The sequence below is a fragment of the Cottoperca gobio genome, chromosome 7 (genome assembly GCF_900634415.1).
Source record: "Cottoperca gobio chromosome 7, fCotGob3.1, whole genome shotgun sequence".
Lineage (NCBI taxonomy): Eukaryota > Metazoa > Chordata > Actinopteri > Perciformes > Bovichtidae > Cottoperca > Cottoperca gobio.
In genome coordinates, this window is record NC_041361.1 from 5,460,681 (window position 1) to 5,476,803 (window position 16,123).

The 16,123-nt window shown below is 41.8% G+C and overlaps 3 protein-coding genes across 9 annotated transcripts in view; 2 read left to right on the top strand and 1 right to left on the bottom strand.

Moving 5' to 3' along the window:
* LOC115011054 (transcription initiation factor TFIID subunit 4-like) overlaps nucleotides 1–2,689 on the bottom strand; it is a 12,244-nt gene extending 9,555 nt beyond the window's left edge. Inside the window, exons 1-3 of the mRNA XM_029435987.1 lie at nucleotides 2,316–2,689; nucleotides 1,386–2,150; nucleotides 136–290 (exon numbers count right to left, since the gene is read on the bottom strand). Of these exons, the coding sequence (XP_029291847.1) occupies nucleotides 136–290; nucleotides 1,386–2,150; nucleotides 2,316–2,583 (1,188 nt within the window). The 5' untranslated portion in view covers nucleotides 2,584–2,689. The remainder of the gene's footprint in view (nucleotides 1–135; nucleotides 291–1,385; nucleotides 2,151–2,315) is intronic.
* Nucleotides 2,690–3,403: 714 nt separating this feature from the next.
* Nucleotides 3,404–6,432, top strand: lsm14b (LSM family member 14B). Of its 3 annotated transcripts, none has more exons than XM_029435989.1 (8): nucleotides 3,404–3,600; nucleotides 3,750–3,913; nucleotides 4,005–4,116; nucleotides 4,236–4,547; nucleotides 4,722–4,805; nucleotides 4,896–5,051; nucleotides 5,476–5,631; nucleotides 5,739–5,877. In XM_029435989.1, the coding sequence occupies exons 1-8, from the start codon at nucleotides 3,480–3,482 to the stop codon at nucleotides 5,741–5,743; spliced, it is 1,110 nt and encodes a 369-aa protein (XP_029291849.1). In that variant the 5' UTR covers nucleotides 3,404–3,479; the 3' UTR covers nucleotides 5,744–5,877. The 3 variants fall into 3 exon arrangements, with proteins under 3 accessions (XP_029291849.1, XP_029291848.1, XP_029291850.1); XM_029435988.1 differs by having other exon boundaries at nucleotides 3,405–3,600; nucleotides 5,502–5,631; nucleotides 5,739–6,432; XM_029435990.1 differs by lacking the exon at nucleotides 4,896–5,051 and having other exon boundaries at nucleotides 3,405–3,600; nucleotides 5,502–5,631; nucleotides 5,739–6,432.
* Nucleotides 6,433–7,616: 1,184 nt separating this feature from the next.
* Nucleotides 7,617–16,118, top strand: LOC115011210 (calcium-responsive transactivator-like). Of its 5 annotated transcripts, XM_029436265.1 has the most exons (11): nucleotides 7,617–7,766; nucleotides 8,520–8,596; nucleotides 8,698–8,782; nucleotides 9,105–9,237; nucleotides 9,690–9,938; nucleotides 10,770–10,934; nucleotides 12,256–12,357; nucleotides 12,872–12,964; nucleotides 13,186–13,305; nucleotides 13,398–13,525; nucleotides 14,009–16,118. In XM_029436265.1, exons 1-11 carry the CDS (start codon nucleotides 7,698–7,700, stop codon nucleotides 14,033–14,035), a joined length of 1,248 nt encoding a protein of 415 aa, XP_029292125.1. In that variant the 5' UTR covers nucleotides 7,617–7,697; the 3' UTR covers nucleotides 14,036–16,118. The 5 variants fall into 5 exon arrangements, with proteins under 5 accessions (XP_029292125.1, XP_029292120.1, XP_029292122.1 ...); XM_029436260.1 differs by lacking the exon at nucleotides 12,256–12,357 and having other exon boundaries at nucleotides 12,860–12,964; XM_029436262.1 differs by lacking the exon at nucleotides 12,256–12,357 and having other exon boundaries at nucleotides 12,860–12,964; nucleotides 14,225–16,118.
* The last annotated feature ends 5 nt before the right edge of the window (nucleotides 16,119–16,123 follow it).

Below are 16,123 nucleotides of genomic sequence, written 5' to 3' on the forward strand. Positions count from 1 at the left end.
AAACTCAATATGTTAAATAAGATTATTATTCACGTAAATACTGATCCAGTATATCAGATCCAATGCGTCACTACCAAACATGAATGAGTCATATTTTCTGTGTGACTGTGCTCTTGTGTCCAGCAGTCCTGGTACCTGTAAAGAAGAGATCTGTACAGGTGGCGTGCTGGTTGGGGCTGCAGGTCGTGGTGTCATGGCGCTTTGGGACTGCGACTGAGCCTGCATCTGAGCCAAGGTCTGCTGGTGAATCACCAGCAGCTGCCCACTCTCACTGCGAACCAAGACCATGCCTGCAACATGCAAACAACATCAGAAGGTCAGAGCTTTTCTGTCCTGATCGGTCTCAGTAATATACTGTATGCATTGCATGGAGTTTCTGACGTTAGGGGGAATGAATTACTCAACTGTCTATTGATGCATAGACATTGCCTAAGCTGTGAGGTCTGTGTTCAGAGATTTCTAATCGATGTCACTGAGCCACAAACACGGTGCCATAAATCAAAAGCATTTCAAGCCACAACACAAAATGCAATTAGATGCTGTGAGCATCCACAACAATAAAGTACAACTTCTTTTTTTGTTGTTGCCTCTAATGCTTTATTGTAGGCCAGTGTATTACGATGCACTGGAGCCTGGTTTTATAGCATCTCCATCAAACAAGTGACTTGGCTCCAGTACATAGTAATACACTGGCCTACAACAAAGTAATACCAAGTTAAATAGAGGCCAGACATGACAATAAGGAAGCAAATGCAAAGAAAATAAGTTGTTGTGCTGAATCGTATGAAGATACATGTTATTAAATGGTGTAGATACAATGCTGTTGTTTAAGTACTGTTTTAAGATAGCTCTAAATACAGTACTCCCAAGCAGAGCTAAATTCCATGCATTGATCTTACTTTAACAATTTCTACTTTACATTAATCTACCAGTGCAAAACCTTGGAGCAATATCTGCAGACAGAGATAATTACTTTGCAAACTGTTTAAAACACACATGGGATATTTACTTGGAGATACACAGTAGATAGCTGTTGATATGAGAACTGCTTTGCGCGTGTCTCTGACAAGACAAAAGTAATTAGAGTCAATGTATTGCAACAATAGTTTGGAATAGACTAGTTTGATATACTATAGGAATAGGTCAGCTGACTGCCCTCACGGCTGTTTATCTGGTCTGCAGTTTGAACCTTGTCAACCTCTAATCTGTTGTTTGTGGCATCAAGAGACTTGCCTATTCAGCAGCTACGAAACGTCACCAAATAAAACAAAGTTGCATTTGTGTTTGGTAGCAACACGTTATTGCAGCTTGAAATAGACTGAAGATACATCTAATATGTTAGACACAACTTCCACATGCTCTATAACGTTTAACCTTTAAGTTACCTGGAGGGAGCTGGATGTTTTGGATATTTGGGGCGTTTTGTTGAGGCTGAGTGAGTCGAGGAGCCAACACCTGTGGAGCAATAGCTCGTATTCCACCAGGAGGGGTGACAGCGATTGTTGACGGTAGTGAAGTCCTCAAGTTTTGCAAAACAGTCGGGCTCCTAATGGTCGGTGTCGCAACAGTTGAAGCCATAACGTGCGCACCAGTCTGCATTATAGTTTTTGTGGAGTCAAATTTGTTGACGAGCGAGCCTGCAGTGCTGGTGACACTGACGGCTGGTGCTGTTAAAACTGTGGTTGTGTTGCCTCCGATGTGTGAGGTGTTGGTGGGAGTTTGCATAGGTGGTCTCACAAGCGTGACTGTGGGTACACTTTTTACAGATGGCTGAGACGAGATCACAGCATTCGGCGCACTCGTTGAATAAGTTCGTATAATAGTACTTGGTGTTGCAGACAAAACTGTTGCGCTTCCTTTGATCGCAGAAACAGGTCCGTTGTTGACAAGCGTGACGACAGGCTGGGAGTTGTTGCCGCTGCTGCCTCCAGTGACATGACAGTTCATCATTACGGCACTTCCATTCAAAGTTTGAACACTAGTCGTTTCATGTTTCCCAACACCCAATACTGCCGTCACGACTCCGCTAGCTGTCCCAGGCTTGGACTGACTCTGAGTGGCCGGCATGCCCGATGTGGTGCCGGCAGATCCATCCATGCTTGAACCGGGGGACCCCGTACTGTTAATGACACCTCCTTGCACTCCTGTTCCTACAGCAGCGGAAACACATGAAAACAAGGGGGGGGTGTTGAACAACTCTACGATCCGCATTAGTTTGGGAAACACATAATCGAAGCCTAGTTAGCTAAAAATCAGTTGAACAACGTGACCAAAATTAGCTAATGTTAGCTAACCGGACTGGGCAGCTATCTTACCTGCTTTAGCAAGCTCTTGTTGTGAAAGTCCCATGTTTCTGCCCTGAACATTGGGATTACTGCCTACAGCTGAGTTGCCAAAGTGATTTGCTGCAGACTGGACCCTGGTCGGTGTGTTGACACGTCCTGCTCCCGTTAGTTCAGACTCCAGAGATCCAACTAGATCACTCACTACTTTTTCGTCCACCTCTGTGTTGAAGAAAACATCATCTAGCAAATCGGAGCCCGCCGCCATCTTTCCCAAGCTGCGCTCGCTCGTGAGACGCATGCGCCGATTGGATGCAATGTCAGTGACGCGGCCTAGCCGGGCACTGTGATTGGTCCATCGAAGAAAATAAAGCTTGGGACAAATGGTTGCGGGGTGCAGTTTGGATTTCCAGCTCGGTCTGACAGCTCCACGGGAAAACAACGATACCGCTCACAGAGCTGCCCCTGGTGGGACTTTATCACATCGAGAGGACTCTCCGATAGAGTTTCTCGGTTGTACATCATGTCTTTAAAGATTCATACACAGTATTGAAGCATTTTGTATCCATCTCACTCTATCGTAGACGACTCAAAATGGCTGCGTTGTTGCTGTTTTTCCAGGAGAACCGCAGCAGCTGCCTTAGCACTCACAGACAGAGAGAAGTGATGTTATCTGGATGTCAGATCAACAATTCACAGTTTACATAGTTGTTATGCAACATTATTATCTGGCTTGTTGACGCTACATGAGTGCATTATACGTGGCAACTTATTATACATTTATACAACATATATTTATTTATATAGCTATATTTATAGTTGACATACATTTAAATTGGCATACATATGACGCTGTTCGTACCTTCTCATTCCTGTAGCATTCCTACAATGCTTACATATTTTATAGTGAAGAAGAAAAAAAGTAGAAATACGACATAAAAGATTGAGAATAAAATTAAATAATAACATAACTGTCAACATTGCTAAATATCAGACATCATGAGTCCTGAATGAAAAGTTCAGCATAGGGAATTAGTAGGTGTCTCATCGCCAGGTGCGTTCAGGCCTCAATCAGTGGGCGTGGTTTCAAGTCACCTGTGTACGCTTATAAATAGTTTCAGGTCGCTCCATGGCTTGATAGCTTTAACCTGAGTTCTTGTTGAAATTTATAAGCTATTGTCCTGCATATTCTCTGCCATGAGTTCATCAAAGCCCTACATTGGCTGTAAAATAGGGTTAATTTCAAAAGCCCAAAATCGTTATGAGGGGATTTTGTTTACAATTGACAAAGTGAACTCCGCAGTAGTGCTGGCTAAAGGTGAGTGGTGTGGGCCTTTGCCTAACAGCCTGCCAGCATGTCCAAAAATAATGTTTTTGCTGAGTTTTCTGTTGACTTTGAAATGTAGCAGCACAATTGGAACATGGATAACTCTTGTTAGCTTTTATCAAACATTTTCTCTCAACAAGTCAAGTGTTTTGGAACGGAGGGACGACCCACTGACAGACCAACACCGTCCAAAGATGACATCTATGAGTACATCACTTTCCGCGGAAGTGATATTAAGGACATCACACTGTGTGAACCTTCAAGATCTACCCACGGCCTACCCCCAGATCCTGCAATAGTACAGGTATGCAAGAACTGCATGGCTCACACCACACAGCAGAGTACATGGAGACTCATATAATGTGTGTTAAATTGATTAAGCTTCTTTTGTTCAGTCATCCAGTGCAAGTTCTCTTGGCCCATTTAGCCCCCTAAGGATGCCCGCCTACAACCAGCTTGCTGCCAGCTCTCTACTTAATCAACAATATGCTGCAGCTCTTGGCCTTGGTAATTTAATTAACTCATAATTGTTGCTAGTAAACTGACCATAAACCCACACCCTTAGTATACCTGTATACTTTTAGGTGGTTTGTGTACTACAGCATTTGGTTGTGTTTGTCATGCAGGGCCTATACTTCCAGGCATGCATGTTAGAAGGGGCCCTATGGTGGAAAAGGCTGTGCAAACCCTCCATGTGGATAGATCCAGGCTGAGGGGAGGCTTTACTGCATCCCAGGAGCAACAGCAGCAGCAGCAACAGCAGCAGCAACAGCAGCAGCAACAGCAGCAGCAACAGCAGCAGCAGCAGAAGGAGCAGCAGCAGCAGCAGCAGGAGCAACAACAACAGCAGCAGGAGCAACAGCAGCAGCAGTGGGAAAGAAGGCCCCAGAGGCCAAGAGGAGAGGTTTCACAGACCAGAAGGGGCCCTGAAGCCACTAGTAAGAATACACAATTGCAGTGATGAAAGAAAAAATAAAATTCTATTTCACCCAAAAGTGAATAGCTTTGCTTGTTTAACAGTCATACAATAGTTTACAACTCTGTTCAGAGAATGTCCATCTGTGCAATTGCGAGCAATCTTAAGAGTGAGTGTAAATGTTTTTAAATTTAAGTGAAGTCAGGCCCAGGTGTGCCCAATGCTCAGCAGGGAACTCGGCAGCAGAATTATGAAAACAGGCCACCACCCAGAAGACAAGGTAATTGTGAAACGTAAAAGTTTGTGAAAGAGTGAAAATACAAATTACAATCCTAATGAACTTTCAATGCATTTTAAAAATAAATCTCAGGTCCTCGGAGGCGCAGGAACCGTAGTAGAGGCCAGCTCATGGTGGCTAATGTTACGTCTGCCATCCTTAAGTTTGACACAGACTTTGATTTTGATTCCTCAAATGCACAGTTTGTTAAGGAGGAGCTGGAGAGGGAGGTGCATGACAGGATGAAAGGTTGGTTCATCAGTTGATGTTATTACAAATGCACCACTGCATTTTCATCTTCTGCTTTTTTTGACGCTAACTTTTTAAAGGCCTACATGGTCAGTTTAAACCTTACTGTGACTATGACTAAGTGATTAATATTCTGTGTGGCAGGTAAGCTACAAAGCCCTTTTTTCCATACACGTGTGCAAAGATGGGTTTCCATTGCTGACACAGGTCCTTGCAATTTTTAAACAATACCAACTTGAAACCAGAAATAGTCGAGTGGGATTTCAAAAGCCAGATTTGCTCCTGCTCGGTGTACGCAACTTTGTTTTTTTATTGTATGTAGGATTTGGGATGGTAATTAGAAGAGCACATGAGTTGTAAATCGGTGGCTTTGCCTATAGAAACATTCACCTGGCTTGGTGTTTCATGGCGTGTATCCTCCCAGGTAACTTGCAGTGCGTCTGTCTGCAGATAAAAATCATGAAGGGAAAGAAAAAGAAGAATTGCACTCGACAGCAGAGGATGTTAATTGTGGACCAAAATGCTACTACAACAAAGCAAAGTCTTTCTTTGACAACATCTCGTCTGATAACAAGTTCAGGTAAACTAGTGGCCTTTTTTAAAAATCTTTTTAAAATGCAACACTAGTTTCTCCTGTAATCGGAGCTACAGGGTTGTGCCTCTGTTTGTGTCGATCAACGGTTTCAGACTAACATGGGCGGAGGAGCGGAAGCGCAATCTGGAGACTTTTGGGGTCCCTGGACGGTTCCTGAGGGGCCAAGGATTCAGAGGTGGCTATTCTGGAGAAAGAGGATTGGGAACTGCTCAGACTCTATCTTCTTTCAGAACCAGGAGTGGTAAGCTGTAAAGAGTTTGACAGCAAGGCACAAAAACAACCCCATCCTTTAAATGAGCGGCTCTGTTGTCTCTGTATGAAGAAGGATCTTCTTTTCTTTCTTTGTATTTGTCCCTGAGGCAGTCATCTTTCCCCCATATTGCCAGGATTGTATTATTATTTTTTGTCATTTGGCCTCATTTTGCATATGGATGCATGGCTCACTAATTGTTTGACAATAGTTGTTTTCCCCTCAGAATGTTTGCCTGAGTATTTTTCCCCTTTTTCGATTAAACAAGAGTGTTTAAAGTTTTGGTTTTGTTTTCTACTTGGAAGAATTTCACTCTCAAACGTATTTTTGGTTTCATATTTATAAAAAAGAGAAGTATGTGGATTTGCCTCTTGGGACGTAGGCTACATTTATTTAACAAATGTTGTAAACTATGAATATTGACATAATGAACTAAACATACATTTATTTAAAGGCTACATCGTGTGCATTGCTTTGTTCTGTCTTATTGAAGCAACAAGTGAGACAAATGTAAATAAACTGGAAATTGCTGATGGGACTTGTCTTGTGCTCTGTGAGGATGCATACATTATACTGTCATGTTAGTTGGTTACAAGTGAGATTTAAATGTGTAAACCTTTGGTTGAACTATCCTTATAGTATACAGTGGTGTAATATAACTTAAGTACAAATTCTAGGTACTTGTACTTAAAGGATTTTCATTTTTATATACATATCCTGCTTCTACTCCACGACATCTCACAGGCAAATATTGTACAACTGAATGATTACTTTTGGTACTTTAAGTACATGTAGCTGATACAACCTGCATCCTTTTCTTTTGGATTTAAAAACTGCTGCAAAGAACATTCGGTTATAGTCGACTACTAAATTAACCGCTACCACTTTTTTTGGTAATAAAATTATTTGATTCCAGCTTCTTAAATGTGAAAATGTTCTGGTTTCTTTACTCTATGGCAGTAAGCTGAATATATTTGAGTTGTGGACAAAACGAGACATCTTGGGCTTTGGGAAATGTTCTGACATTTTATAGCCTCGACCAAACAACTGATCGATAACTGAGAAAAATAATCGGTAGTTGCAGCTAACCAAGTTTAAATGCTTTATTTTTTTACTTTTAGTGCAGTATTTTCACAGCGTGGTATTAGCACATTACATTTACTTAAATGATCTGAATAGGCCTACAGTTTACGGGTATTGGATTCCCTTGTCAATTATGTACAGGATCTCAAGCAACACAGATCTTAGATGGGTCGCTTCATATGCTGGGGATGGAAATGCTCTGCAGATGTCAGGTCAGGTGCATGGTCTTATTTGAACAAATGTGAACGTGAGACTGTGGTATCATGATGCATTTTTATGAAGGTGCTAAAAACAACTTTGACAACCACTCTTCTCAGCAGAGCTTTTGAGCACCGAGCAGCGACTACAATGTGGACTGATTGGCTTTCATGAATCAAAGGATACTCCGTCTACAGTGAGGCAAAGTGGTAGGCTACTCACTGTCCGGGTTATACCAAAAACTGGGGGAGTGGGATGTTTCCCCTATCACGTAACCGTTTATCTGTGTCATTATCTGCCTGCACACTATCAATAAATGTCAGCTAAATCGTATATTTAATTACATTCAGAGAAATCCAGTGTTTTCTTCCCCCCCCCCTTTCTTCATGGCAGAGATGTGTCACTGTCAATACCCCCATTTCCTGGTGGTAATGGACAAGCTATGTAACCAAATAGAGGGCTGCGCTCAAGATAATAAATATTAGAATAAAAGAAGCGCTTTTATTTTACATATGACAAAATGTCGGTGGCGTTTTCATCGGCGCGCCCCAGGAGTAAAGGGGAGGTGACACAGCAAACGATTCAAAAGGTAAAAATCTTATAATACGTCGTGGCTTGTGATTACATATGTTAGTCTGTATGGGAGTGTGTGGTCCGCCAGTGCAGAGAAAGTCGCCTGTAGTGAATATCAGAAGAAATGGCAACTGGTATTGTAACGTTACAGTCAATTGAAGGTGCGAACCTAACAAAGCCATGACGGTGATGTAGGCGATCGCTTTATATGCTCATCACTGGTGATGCTGTCGATCTCTCCGTTTTTTTTTCTGACTAATGATAAATATATATATATATATATATATTTTTTTTTACTGTATGTTAAATCATCAGCTTTAGATTGTGTGACCTGTTTCCAATCATTTTGTAGCACAACACCTGAACTGTTAGTTATAGGTGCCAGTGTATTGTCAGACAGCGTTCCGACATGTTTAAATGTCACTTTGGACACCTGCTTTTCTGCTAAATATACATGAGGAAACAAACCTTTAGCCCTATGCTCCTCAGACAGCTGCTGCTATTATAGGCTACTTGTCTGAACCGTGCTGGGAGAAATGCACAACTCGTCTTTAAGACAGGGACTTTCAAACGCTGTCCTAAAAAAAAGACTGTGAGGAGCTGCTGCTTCATTTGGCTCCATTATGAAAAAAAACTGACCCAGAAAGGCTGGTTGAAGTTCTTAGAATCCAGGACAACATCACCGCACTGTCTCAGGGCATGTTTTAGTGTATCATTTACCATGCACTGTGACTTATCCTGTCAACTGAGGTTATTTTGTCTCCCAAAGATGCTGGATGAAAACCATCATTTAATACAATGTATAATGGATTACCAAAGCAAAGGCAAGACAGCTGAATGCACACAGTAAGTGTTATTCCCCCCCCCCCCCCCTGACTGCCTTTTAAATTTCATATTAAGGTAAAAGTCAGTAAATAAATCTGTTTAATTTTTTCCCTTTTCGACAGGTATCAGCAGATCCTGCACAGGAATCTTGTTTACTTGGCCACGATAGCAGATTCCAATCAGAACATGCAGACACTACTACCTGCAGTGAGTCCCTCATGAGGAAGTAACAGTAGATTTCCCATCTTCATCAGATTAATTCTTTTCCTGCCATCCCTCATCTTTTCTACCTTTTTCAAAGTAAATAGTCATAACAAATCCATTCTGAGAGCATATTGTTTGGGTAGACTAAGCACATTTTATTGTGCACAGGAGTAAACATTCACTTTTCATGTCATTTGTCCTGTGATAAATCTATACAACTAACACAAATATTGCCATTTAGGAGATGATATAGGAATGAATGTAACATAGGGGAATAGTCTTTCAATTACTGTTTTAATTGATCAACTATGTTTTTACTTTCCAGCCTCCCACTCCCAACATGTCCATGGGTCCTGGAGGGATGGGCCAAAGTGGGGGACACGCTCCAAGCAACCTCAATGACAACATGGCATCAGGACTGCCCCCCACATCAATGATGCAGAGCCAAATGAGCAATGGTGAGATTTTAACACAAATGTGTATTTTACAGACGAACTCAGGTCTGTGAACTGTATTTTCTGCACAAACCCACACTTGGTTTGCACACATATACCTCCATCTTGTTGTCCGTCCCCCGTCTTCTGTGCTTGTCTGATCCTGACTTTGCTGCATGATTGTCTGCAGACACAATACCTCGTCTCGTCTCAGTGTCTCTCGTCTTTATTGCTTGCAGATATCTCATGATCTTTTGTTCTGCTAATGGTCTGATTTGCTTGCAGCTAAAGCGACTTTTTCCTTCTTTCTGTTTCTAATTAATTTTTACACACATCATTAATGCTCATCACACAATCCTTGTACAACCATGCAAGCTTCCTGTAAAGATGAACTGAATGTGGGCCCATGATTAACATGATGTGGCACCATATGGGATCGTGTGCTGGCTGCTCTGACTGTGCGTGTGTGTCGTCAGGCCCCAGCCATGCCCCCATGCAGCAGCAGTCTGGTCAGGTGCAGTCGGCTATTCCCTCTGCGTCCCTCAGCCTGCCAGCCAGCAGCTACGGTAGCGCAGCCTCAGCCTCCGGCTACAGCCACGTTGCACCCTCCTCCCAGGGCAGCATGATCCAGGGCCCTGGGACTGGCTATGGCTCTTCCTCCTCTTCTTCCTCCACATCCTCCTCTTCCTCCTCCCGCAGCAACCTCAACATGCAATCCAATCAAGGTGAGCCCGGTATAGAGGAGCCTAATCATCAGGATAATTGGTCTATTTCTATGGGAAGGAATACTTTTAGGCTTATGATTTGAACACACCAAAAGACTTAAGACTTGATTATCATAAACTATACTCTAAAGATGCAAGATGTCGAATTAGTTTTTATTTTGTTATATAGGTATTATGCAGAATGTGGCACTTAGAGGAAGGGATTGCTGAAAGTAATGCCATTTAAGTGTTCAGAGTGAGGGAGAAACCATATGGTAAATCAGTTGATTTCTGAACTACCTCTGAATGTATTCATGATGGACGCCCCCTTGATCTTGCTTTAAAAATGCAATTGCTTGCATTCATATCTGCACTGATCAATCTGTAAATGTCCTCCTAGTCCAGTGTAACCATCAGAATAAGCAAACACATTCAGTTCATCAGGTTTCCTGCCTCCTTTCTTCTCCCTTCTGCTCCAGGCTTTACCTCTCCTAATCTCTGAGTCCTGACCCTGAGATGCAGCCCTCCTCTCCCTGGATGTCTGTGTGGATATCTATGTTTATGCACTAACTTCACTTGCTTTGTTTGCATTTGTTCTTCAGAGCAGCATCTTGAAAGCATCTCTTCAAAGAGTTTTGTTCTTTAAGAGACTGCTATGGACCCCTTTTGGCTTTTCCCTGTGCTCCGATTGCCATGGACCTCCTTTTACATGTGTTTATTTGTCAGTTTAATTATGCACATTTCTGCCAATGCTGTGTATGTTGTTGAATGATCATTCTGCTATGTGCTTAGAATGTGTCTGTATATATTAATGTATGAGATCTCTCCCCCATAATCACACCTCCTTCCCAGTCTCCATGATGCACCAACAGTCTGCCACTCCACACTACTCCTCAGCCCAGGCTGGGGGCCAACACTATCAGGGACAGCAGGCCATGGGTATGATGGGTCAGGGCAGTCAAGGAAACAGTATGATGTCTCAGAGACCCATCGGATCCTACCGCTCCTCACAGCAAGGTAGGTGGGAAGACTCCTTCATGCCTGTACGGGTTTGTGTGTGTTGTGTTTGAGTGCTTAAGTACACAGATGGATGTCTGACTACACTTTGGAACAGTTTGAACTGAAATGGCGTCTCACCGTTTTCAGATTGATGGATAATCTGAATTTGTTGCTGAGGTATTAGTGCGTGCATGGTGTACGTTGTTTCCTTCAAAGATGTTGTATTGAAGGTCTGCAAATTAGGCTATCCTAGTTATAGCAGACCTGGAGATGTATCACTCGTGTCACATTAGGTTCCTGTCTCTGTAAATCACTTAACTTGGGCTGTGTCAGCATGTACCTAATAATAGCTCCACCCTGTCTTGTTATGTCGTTTGAAGGGTGTAGACGAGGCACATAGTAACTCAGATGTTATAAAAAGCATTTGATACTGTTTCCAGGGCAACAGGCCATGATTGTGTCCTCATTCACCCTGGTAGACTATTATCCTCGCATGGCTGGGTGAAGTATTTGCAGAAAGGACTTTGTTAAAGAATTCTTGTGCTCATAGTTAAGCTCCTCGCTCAGCAGCTGCTCCCCGATTGGTCGTGGGGCCGTTGCCCAGGGCACCTCTGTCAACCGTGGGCTCTTGGTCATATCTGGAATTACGTTGCTATGAAATTGTTTTGCTATTTTTGCAGTTAAGATGACAACGTGTTTATGCCACAGCTCATCTCTGTCTTCGGAAACTTTTGGGATGTGGCTTTCGAGGGCGTTTAAGCTGCGCCTGGCTCTTCGATGCATCTTCCAGAGAGTCTTTGTTCTGTTGGGTTTCTTCTTTTGTTTGATCAAATTGAAAGGGAAAAGGAAAGAGTGGAATCTGGAGTTTCTGCACACCACCACCACCAAGCAGAGATAAGATTCTCCCTGCATTTCTGTAATCCTCACCCCCCCCCCCCCCCCCCTCTAAAATGACATCTCATGTAATTTGTCATGGAAATATTAATTATAATTGCTCCACTTTAATTAGTGTCTCTAAAATTTGGGTTGGCCCGGAATAGCTTCCTCCACAGATCATAATCACCTGTGAAATTCTACAGTACATAAGTCATAAAGAAAACCATTATCATACTGTTAATTAACTCTATACTAAACTATTTATAATAGCCTCTTAACTAAATGACGACTTCCAAGAAAGCTGTCCATAATGTCTGTTATAATATTTTCTTTTTGTCTTTCATTATTCTTAATTCACACACACCTCCAGGCTCCATAAATTGCCCAAGTGTCCTGGCAAAGCTCTTTTAGTCTCCAACTCAGTGGCCAATTGGTCCAAACAAATGTTTCGCCTGTCTTGCAGGATCTGCACGGCAGTACATGGGACAAGACGAGTTCTACGGAGAGCAGTATGGACACACTCAGAGCTCCAGCGAGCCCATAAACCGGCAATATTACCCTGATGGTAATCGTGCACATCCATAAACTTCGTACACACAGCTCTCAAACACACAAAGCCTTTTTATAGGTCATGCCATTTCCTTTTAGCACTATCCTACATGCATGAGCCAGATTTACTGCAGTGCCGAAGCTTCAGCTCGTCCTCCCAGTCATCGTCTTTTTCCTTTACTGTGGGAGATGAGAAGTATTGCAAAAAAATGCAAAAGACTGACATTGGTGTGAATTCTGTTTCCTCCCCAGTGTGTCTGTGTCCATACTGTCCCCTTTGGTGTGCCGAAATTTCAGATTTCAGAGCGTGCCATAGCAGTGTGTTGAGGAGAGCGCGCACACTTCCTCCAGGGTATTCGTTGTGCTTTGTGCATCATATTGAAGCGAGAAGCCTTGAAAATGTTGTCTGTGCTTGTAGTTTTGTCGTTGCACGTGTATTATAAATAATAATAATAATTTCTCTTTTGTCTGCAAGTGGGTTTTGCCTTCGCAGAGAAGTTTTTGCACGTGTTGAACAGTTTTCTCTCCAGGTCATGGGGAATACTCGTATCAACAGTCTTCCTATGGTGAGCAAGGCTACGACAGATCCTTTGATGAATCTTCACAGCATTACTATGAAGGAGGTAACAGTTATTCATTTTGTCCTTTCAAACCGTGTGTTTTAGATAGTTTCCTGCACAATCCCGACCTCTGTTTGTCCAAATGTGTCTAACTAAATTATTACCTCACATGGAATTAAGCTGTGTGTGTGTGTGTGTGTGTGTGTGTGTGTGTGTGTGTGTGTGTGTGTGTGTGTGTGTGTGTGTGTGTGCGTGTGCGTGTGCGTGTGTGTGCGCACTTCCAGGTAACTCTCAGTACAGTCAACAGCAGGCCCAGTATCAGCAAAGCGCCGGGCAGCAGCAGCCCTTCAGCCAGCAGCAGTACTCCTCTCAACAAGGCTACAGCGGACAGCCACAGGGATACGGTTAGAACAACCCATACAACCATATATCGTTTGCATTTAAATACATACAAAACACATGAACAAATTAATTGAATGTAACTCCTGTGCTTCAGGTCCTACCCAGGGTGGATCCTCGCAATATTCTCAGTATCAGCAGGGTCAAAGCCAACAGTACGGCTCCTACCGCTCCTCCCAGGGAGGCCCTGGAGCGCAGACGCAGAGGCCCTATACCTATGAACAGGTACAGCCAATTAGATCAAATCTCAGATTTCTCTGATTCTCGGAAACTGGCTTTACAACACTGACTAATAGCCATTTAACAAATAGGAAAATATCTATATAATCCCCAATAAATGCTTATTTTGTATACAATTCATACAATAATTGATATTTTTCTGATGCTGTTAATCTCTGATTACCCAAAAATGCACACCAAAGCACTTTTTTTTTTTGTAGCTTGAAGCATAAATACAAAGGGACCTATATGACACCCTTCAATTGTAATGAATCAAAATCTCAAAGGTTTCATAGTTCCTGCGTTTTCAAATCCACTAACTAACTATAAAACATCAGGAAAGCTGATGCATGAAGGGATAAGGGGGTAGCTTTAAAATATGCTCTTGTATAGTCTGTCTCAGTAGTAACAGAAAAGCAAAGAGAAAGTGAAGAACACAATGTATGAAATGCAATCTAATATCTCAGTGTAAATACTTTTACATTGCAGGGTCAGTATGGAAATTATCAGCAATAAGGTTCCACATTGCTTTCCTGTTTGAAGAAAATGAAAAAGGAACGGTTCAACAGGGACTCTCTTGCTCAGCTTTGGATCAAAAGATCTGACTGCATCAGATTTATTATCCTCTCATTAATCATTATTCTAGCAAAGAATGCATAATCTAGTCAAATGTGAATCTTTTCTCATCTGTTTTGCTCACTACAGGATTGTAGCTGAAGGTGTGAAGTACTACTGGCCAACCTACGAAAAGTCAGAGTGCTATTAGAATCAAGGTAGTTAATGTAACCCTTTCATATGGATTAAATGGGTTACTAAAAGTAGCATTAAAGTATTTCGGCAAGCCTCAGCAAATTGCCTGTATCCTTCTCTTTCTTTCCTGTTTATGCCTTTTCACCTGTCTTTATCCCATCCCCTGCTTTTGATGTTATTTTACAAGCCTCTTTTTGGTGAACAGAAACAGGCCCATGGTTTGTGAGAACGAGGCTATAAAAAGGAAATGCTCCTTGATATTCATCTACACGACTAGGTTCAAGCTCTTGCTCTAGTTGAGACGCTGTTATATCTCCTGATTAAGGGAATTAATTTTATGAAGGTGAAAACGTTGGTTCTTAAACCTGACTTGATTAGGGGGTTTGTCTGTGTTAGTCAAACTGTGATGTGTTGCTGTGTGGTCTAACATTACGTGTTTTCACTGTCTACGTATGTCTTTCTGAGGTAATAGACACAATAGTTAGCCGACTGATCCAGACAAGTGTGTATCATTGTCCATGATAGTCATACATCGTGGTAGTATTTTTGGTATATATTTTGGGTGGCATTGCTCTACGCAGACACAACGTTAATGTGCAGAGTTACACTACTCTGATGCCAATCAGTAATGATTTTACATAAAAACACATTGCCACTTTGTCTGCACTTTATTTTGCAGTGACAGTGTATGTATTGTCGGATATTTTGTATTATAGTGCAATTCGGGCTGTTTTTAACGAATAATCCTCAAAAAGCCAAAGTAACACAGGGTCAGAATGGTAACGTGTCCTGCACCTCTACTTCAATAAGTGCAATACACTCATGTTGAGGATGCTTCCTAATGGTGAACTTAATCTGTAATATCATTATGTGTGGTTTGTTGCCATACATTTATGGCAAAGACTAGGTCTGGTTTGTCTAATGTTATGTTGCAGGTTTCAACTGACATGTAATATTTAATTATTTTCTGTATTTATGTGATTTGTGGACAGATTATGTGGAGTATTTCATCACAAACATAAAGCTTTTTTTCAATGAAAACTTTTATCATTATCTTTTGTATTAGATGAAAAAAAAGAATCCTAAGAAAACAAGACAAGGGGTATAGAAGGTACATTTTGTATCTATCAATGTGTTATTACAAAATGGACATATATTATGTTTGTGTATTGGTTGATTTATTCGATAGAGGTCCGACAACACCTCATCTTTCACTAATCACTTTCTTACAGTTTGAGCAGTAATGAGGATTATTAGTGTGACTGCGAGGGTCCAGTTTTGCAGTATATTCTGTAGTAACTCAATTTATCTCAGAGGGTTAAAATAGCATAATAGTTGCAGGGTTAATCAAGAATGTGAGATACCTGGCTGTCAAACAGCTAAATAACGATGTAGCTGCCACTCAACAGTGACAATCACAGGCTTCTCTATACTACATTGAATTTGTATCAGTGTTTCATTTTACTGTGAACTGAACATGTATGGCAAGTCTTTTCTAGTTCTATGTTGTGTGTTATCACTGATATGGGTGGTACGCCGTGTGTGTGTGTGTGTGTGTGTGTGTGTGTGTGTGTGTGTGTGTGTGTGTGTGTGTGTGTGTGTGTGTGTGTGTGTGTGTGTGTGTGTGTGTGTGTGTGTGTGTGTGTGTGTGTGTGTGTGTGTGCGAAAGAAAGGGAGAAGGAGAGAGAGAGAGAGAGAGAGAGAGACATTGAGTGAGAGTGAAGTTTGGTGTGCATAATCCAAATATGAATGTTATCTACTTATCTATTGTAAGACTGCATTGCCTGATCTTTTCTGCTGTCTTTTGTTACTGTTTGTTATATAAAAAATAAACTGACATTCACCTTTTGTGTG

Excerpts from the sequence above, each read along its gene's own strand:
- LOC115011210 (XM_029436265.1), top strand. The coding sequence starts at position 7,698 with ATGTCGGTGGCGTTTTCATCGGCGCGCCCCAGGAGTAAAGGGGAGGTG. Across the intron at positions 12,965-13,185 it reads ACAGCATTACTATGAAGGAG|GTAACTCTCAGTACAGTCAA; the intron begins GTAACAGTTATT and ends GCGCACTTCCAG. Across the intron at positions 13,306-13,397 it reads CGGACAGCCACAGGGATACG|GTCCTACCCAGGGTGGATCC; the intron begins GTTAGAACAACC and ends CCTGTGCTTCAG.
- lsm14b (XM_029435988.1), top strand. The coding sequence starts at position 3,480 with ATGAGTTCATCAAAGCCCTACATTGGCTGTAAAATAGGGTTAATTTCA. Across the intron at positions 3,601-3,749 it reads CGCAGTAGTGCTGGCTAAAG|TCAAGTGTTTTGGAACGGAG; the intron begins GTGAGTGGTGTG and ends TCTCTCAACAAG. Across the intron at positions 3,914-4,004 it reads CAGATCCTGCAATAGTACAG|TCATCCAGTGCAAGTTCTCT; the intron begins GTATGCAAGAAC and ends TCTTTTGTTCAG.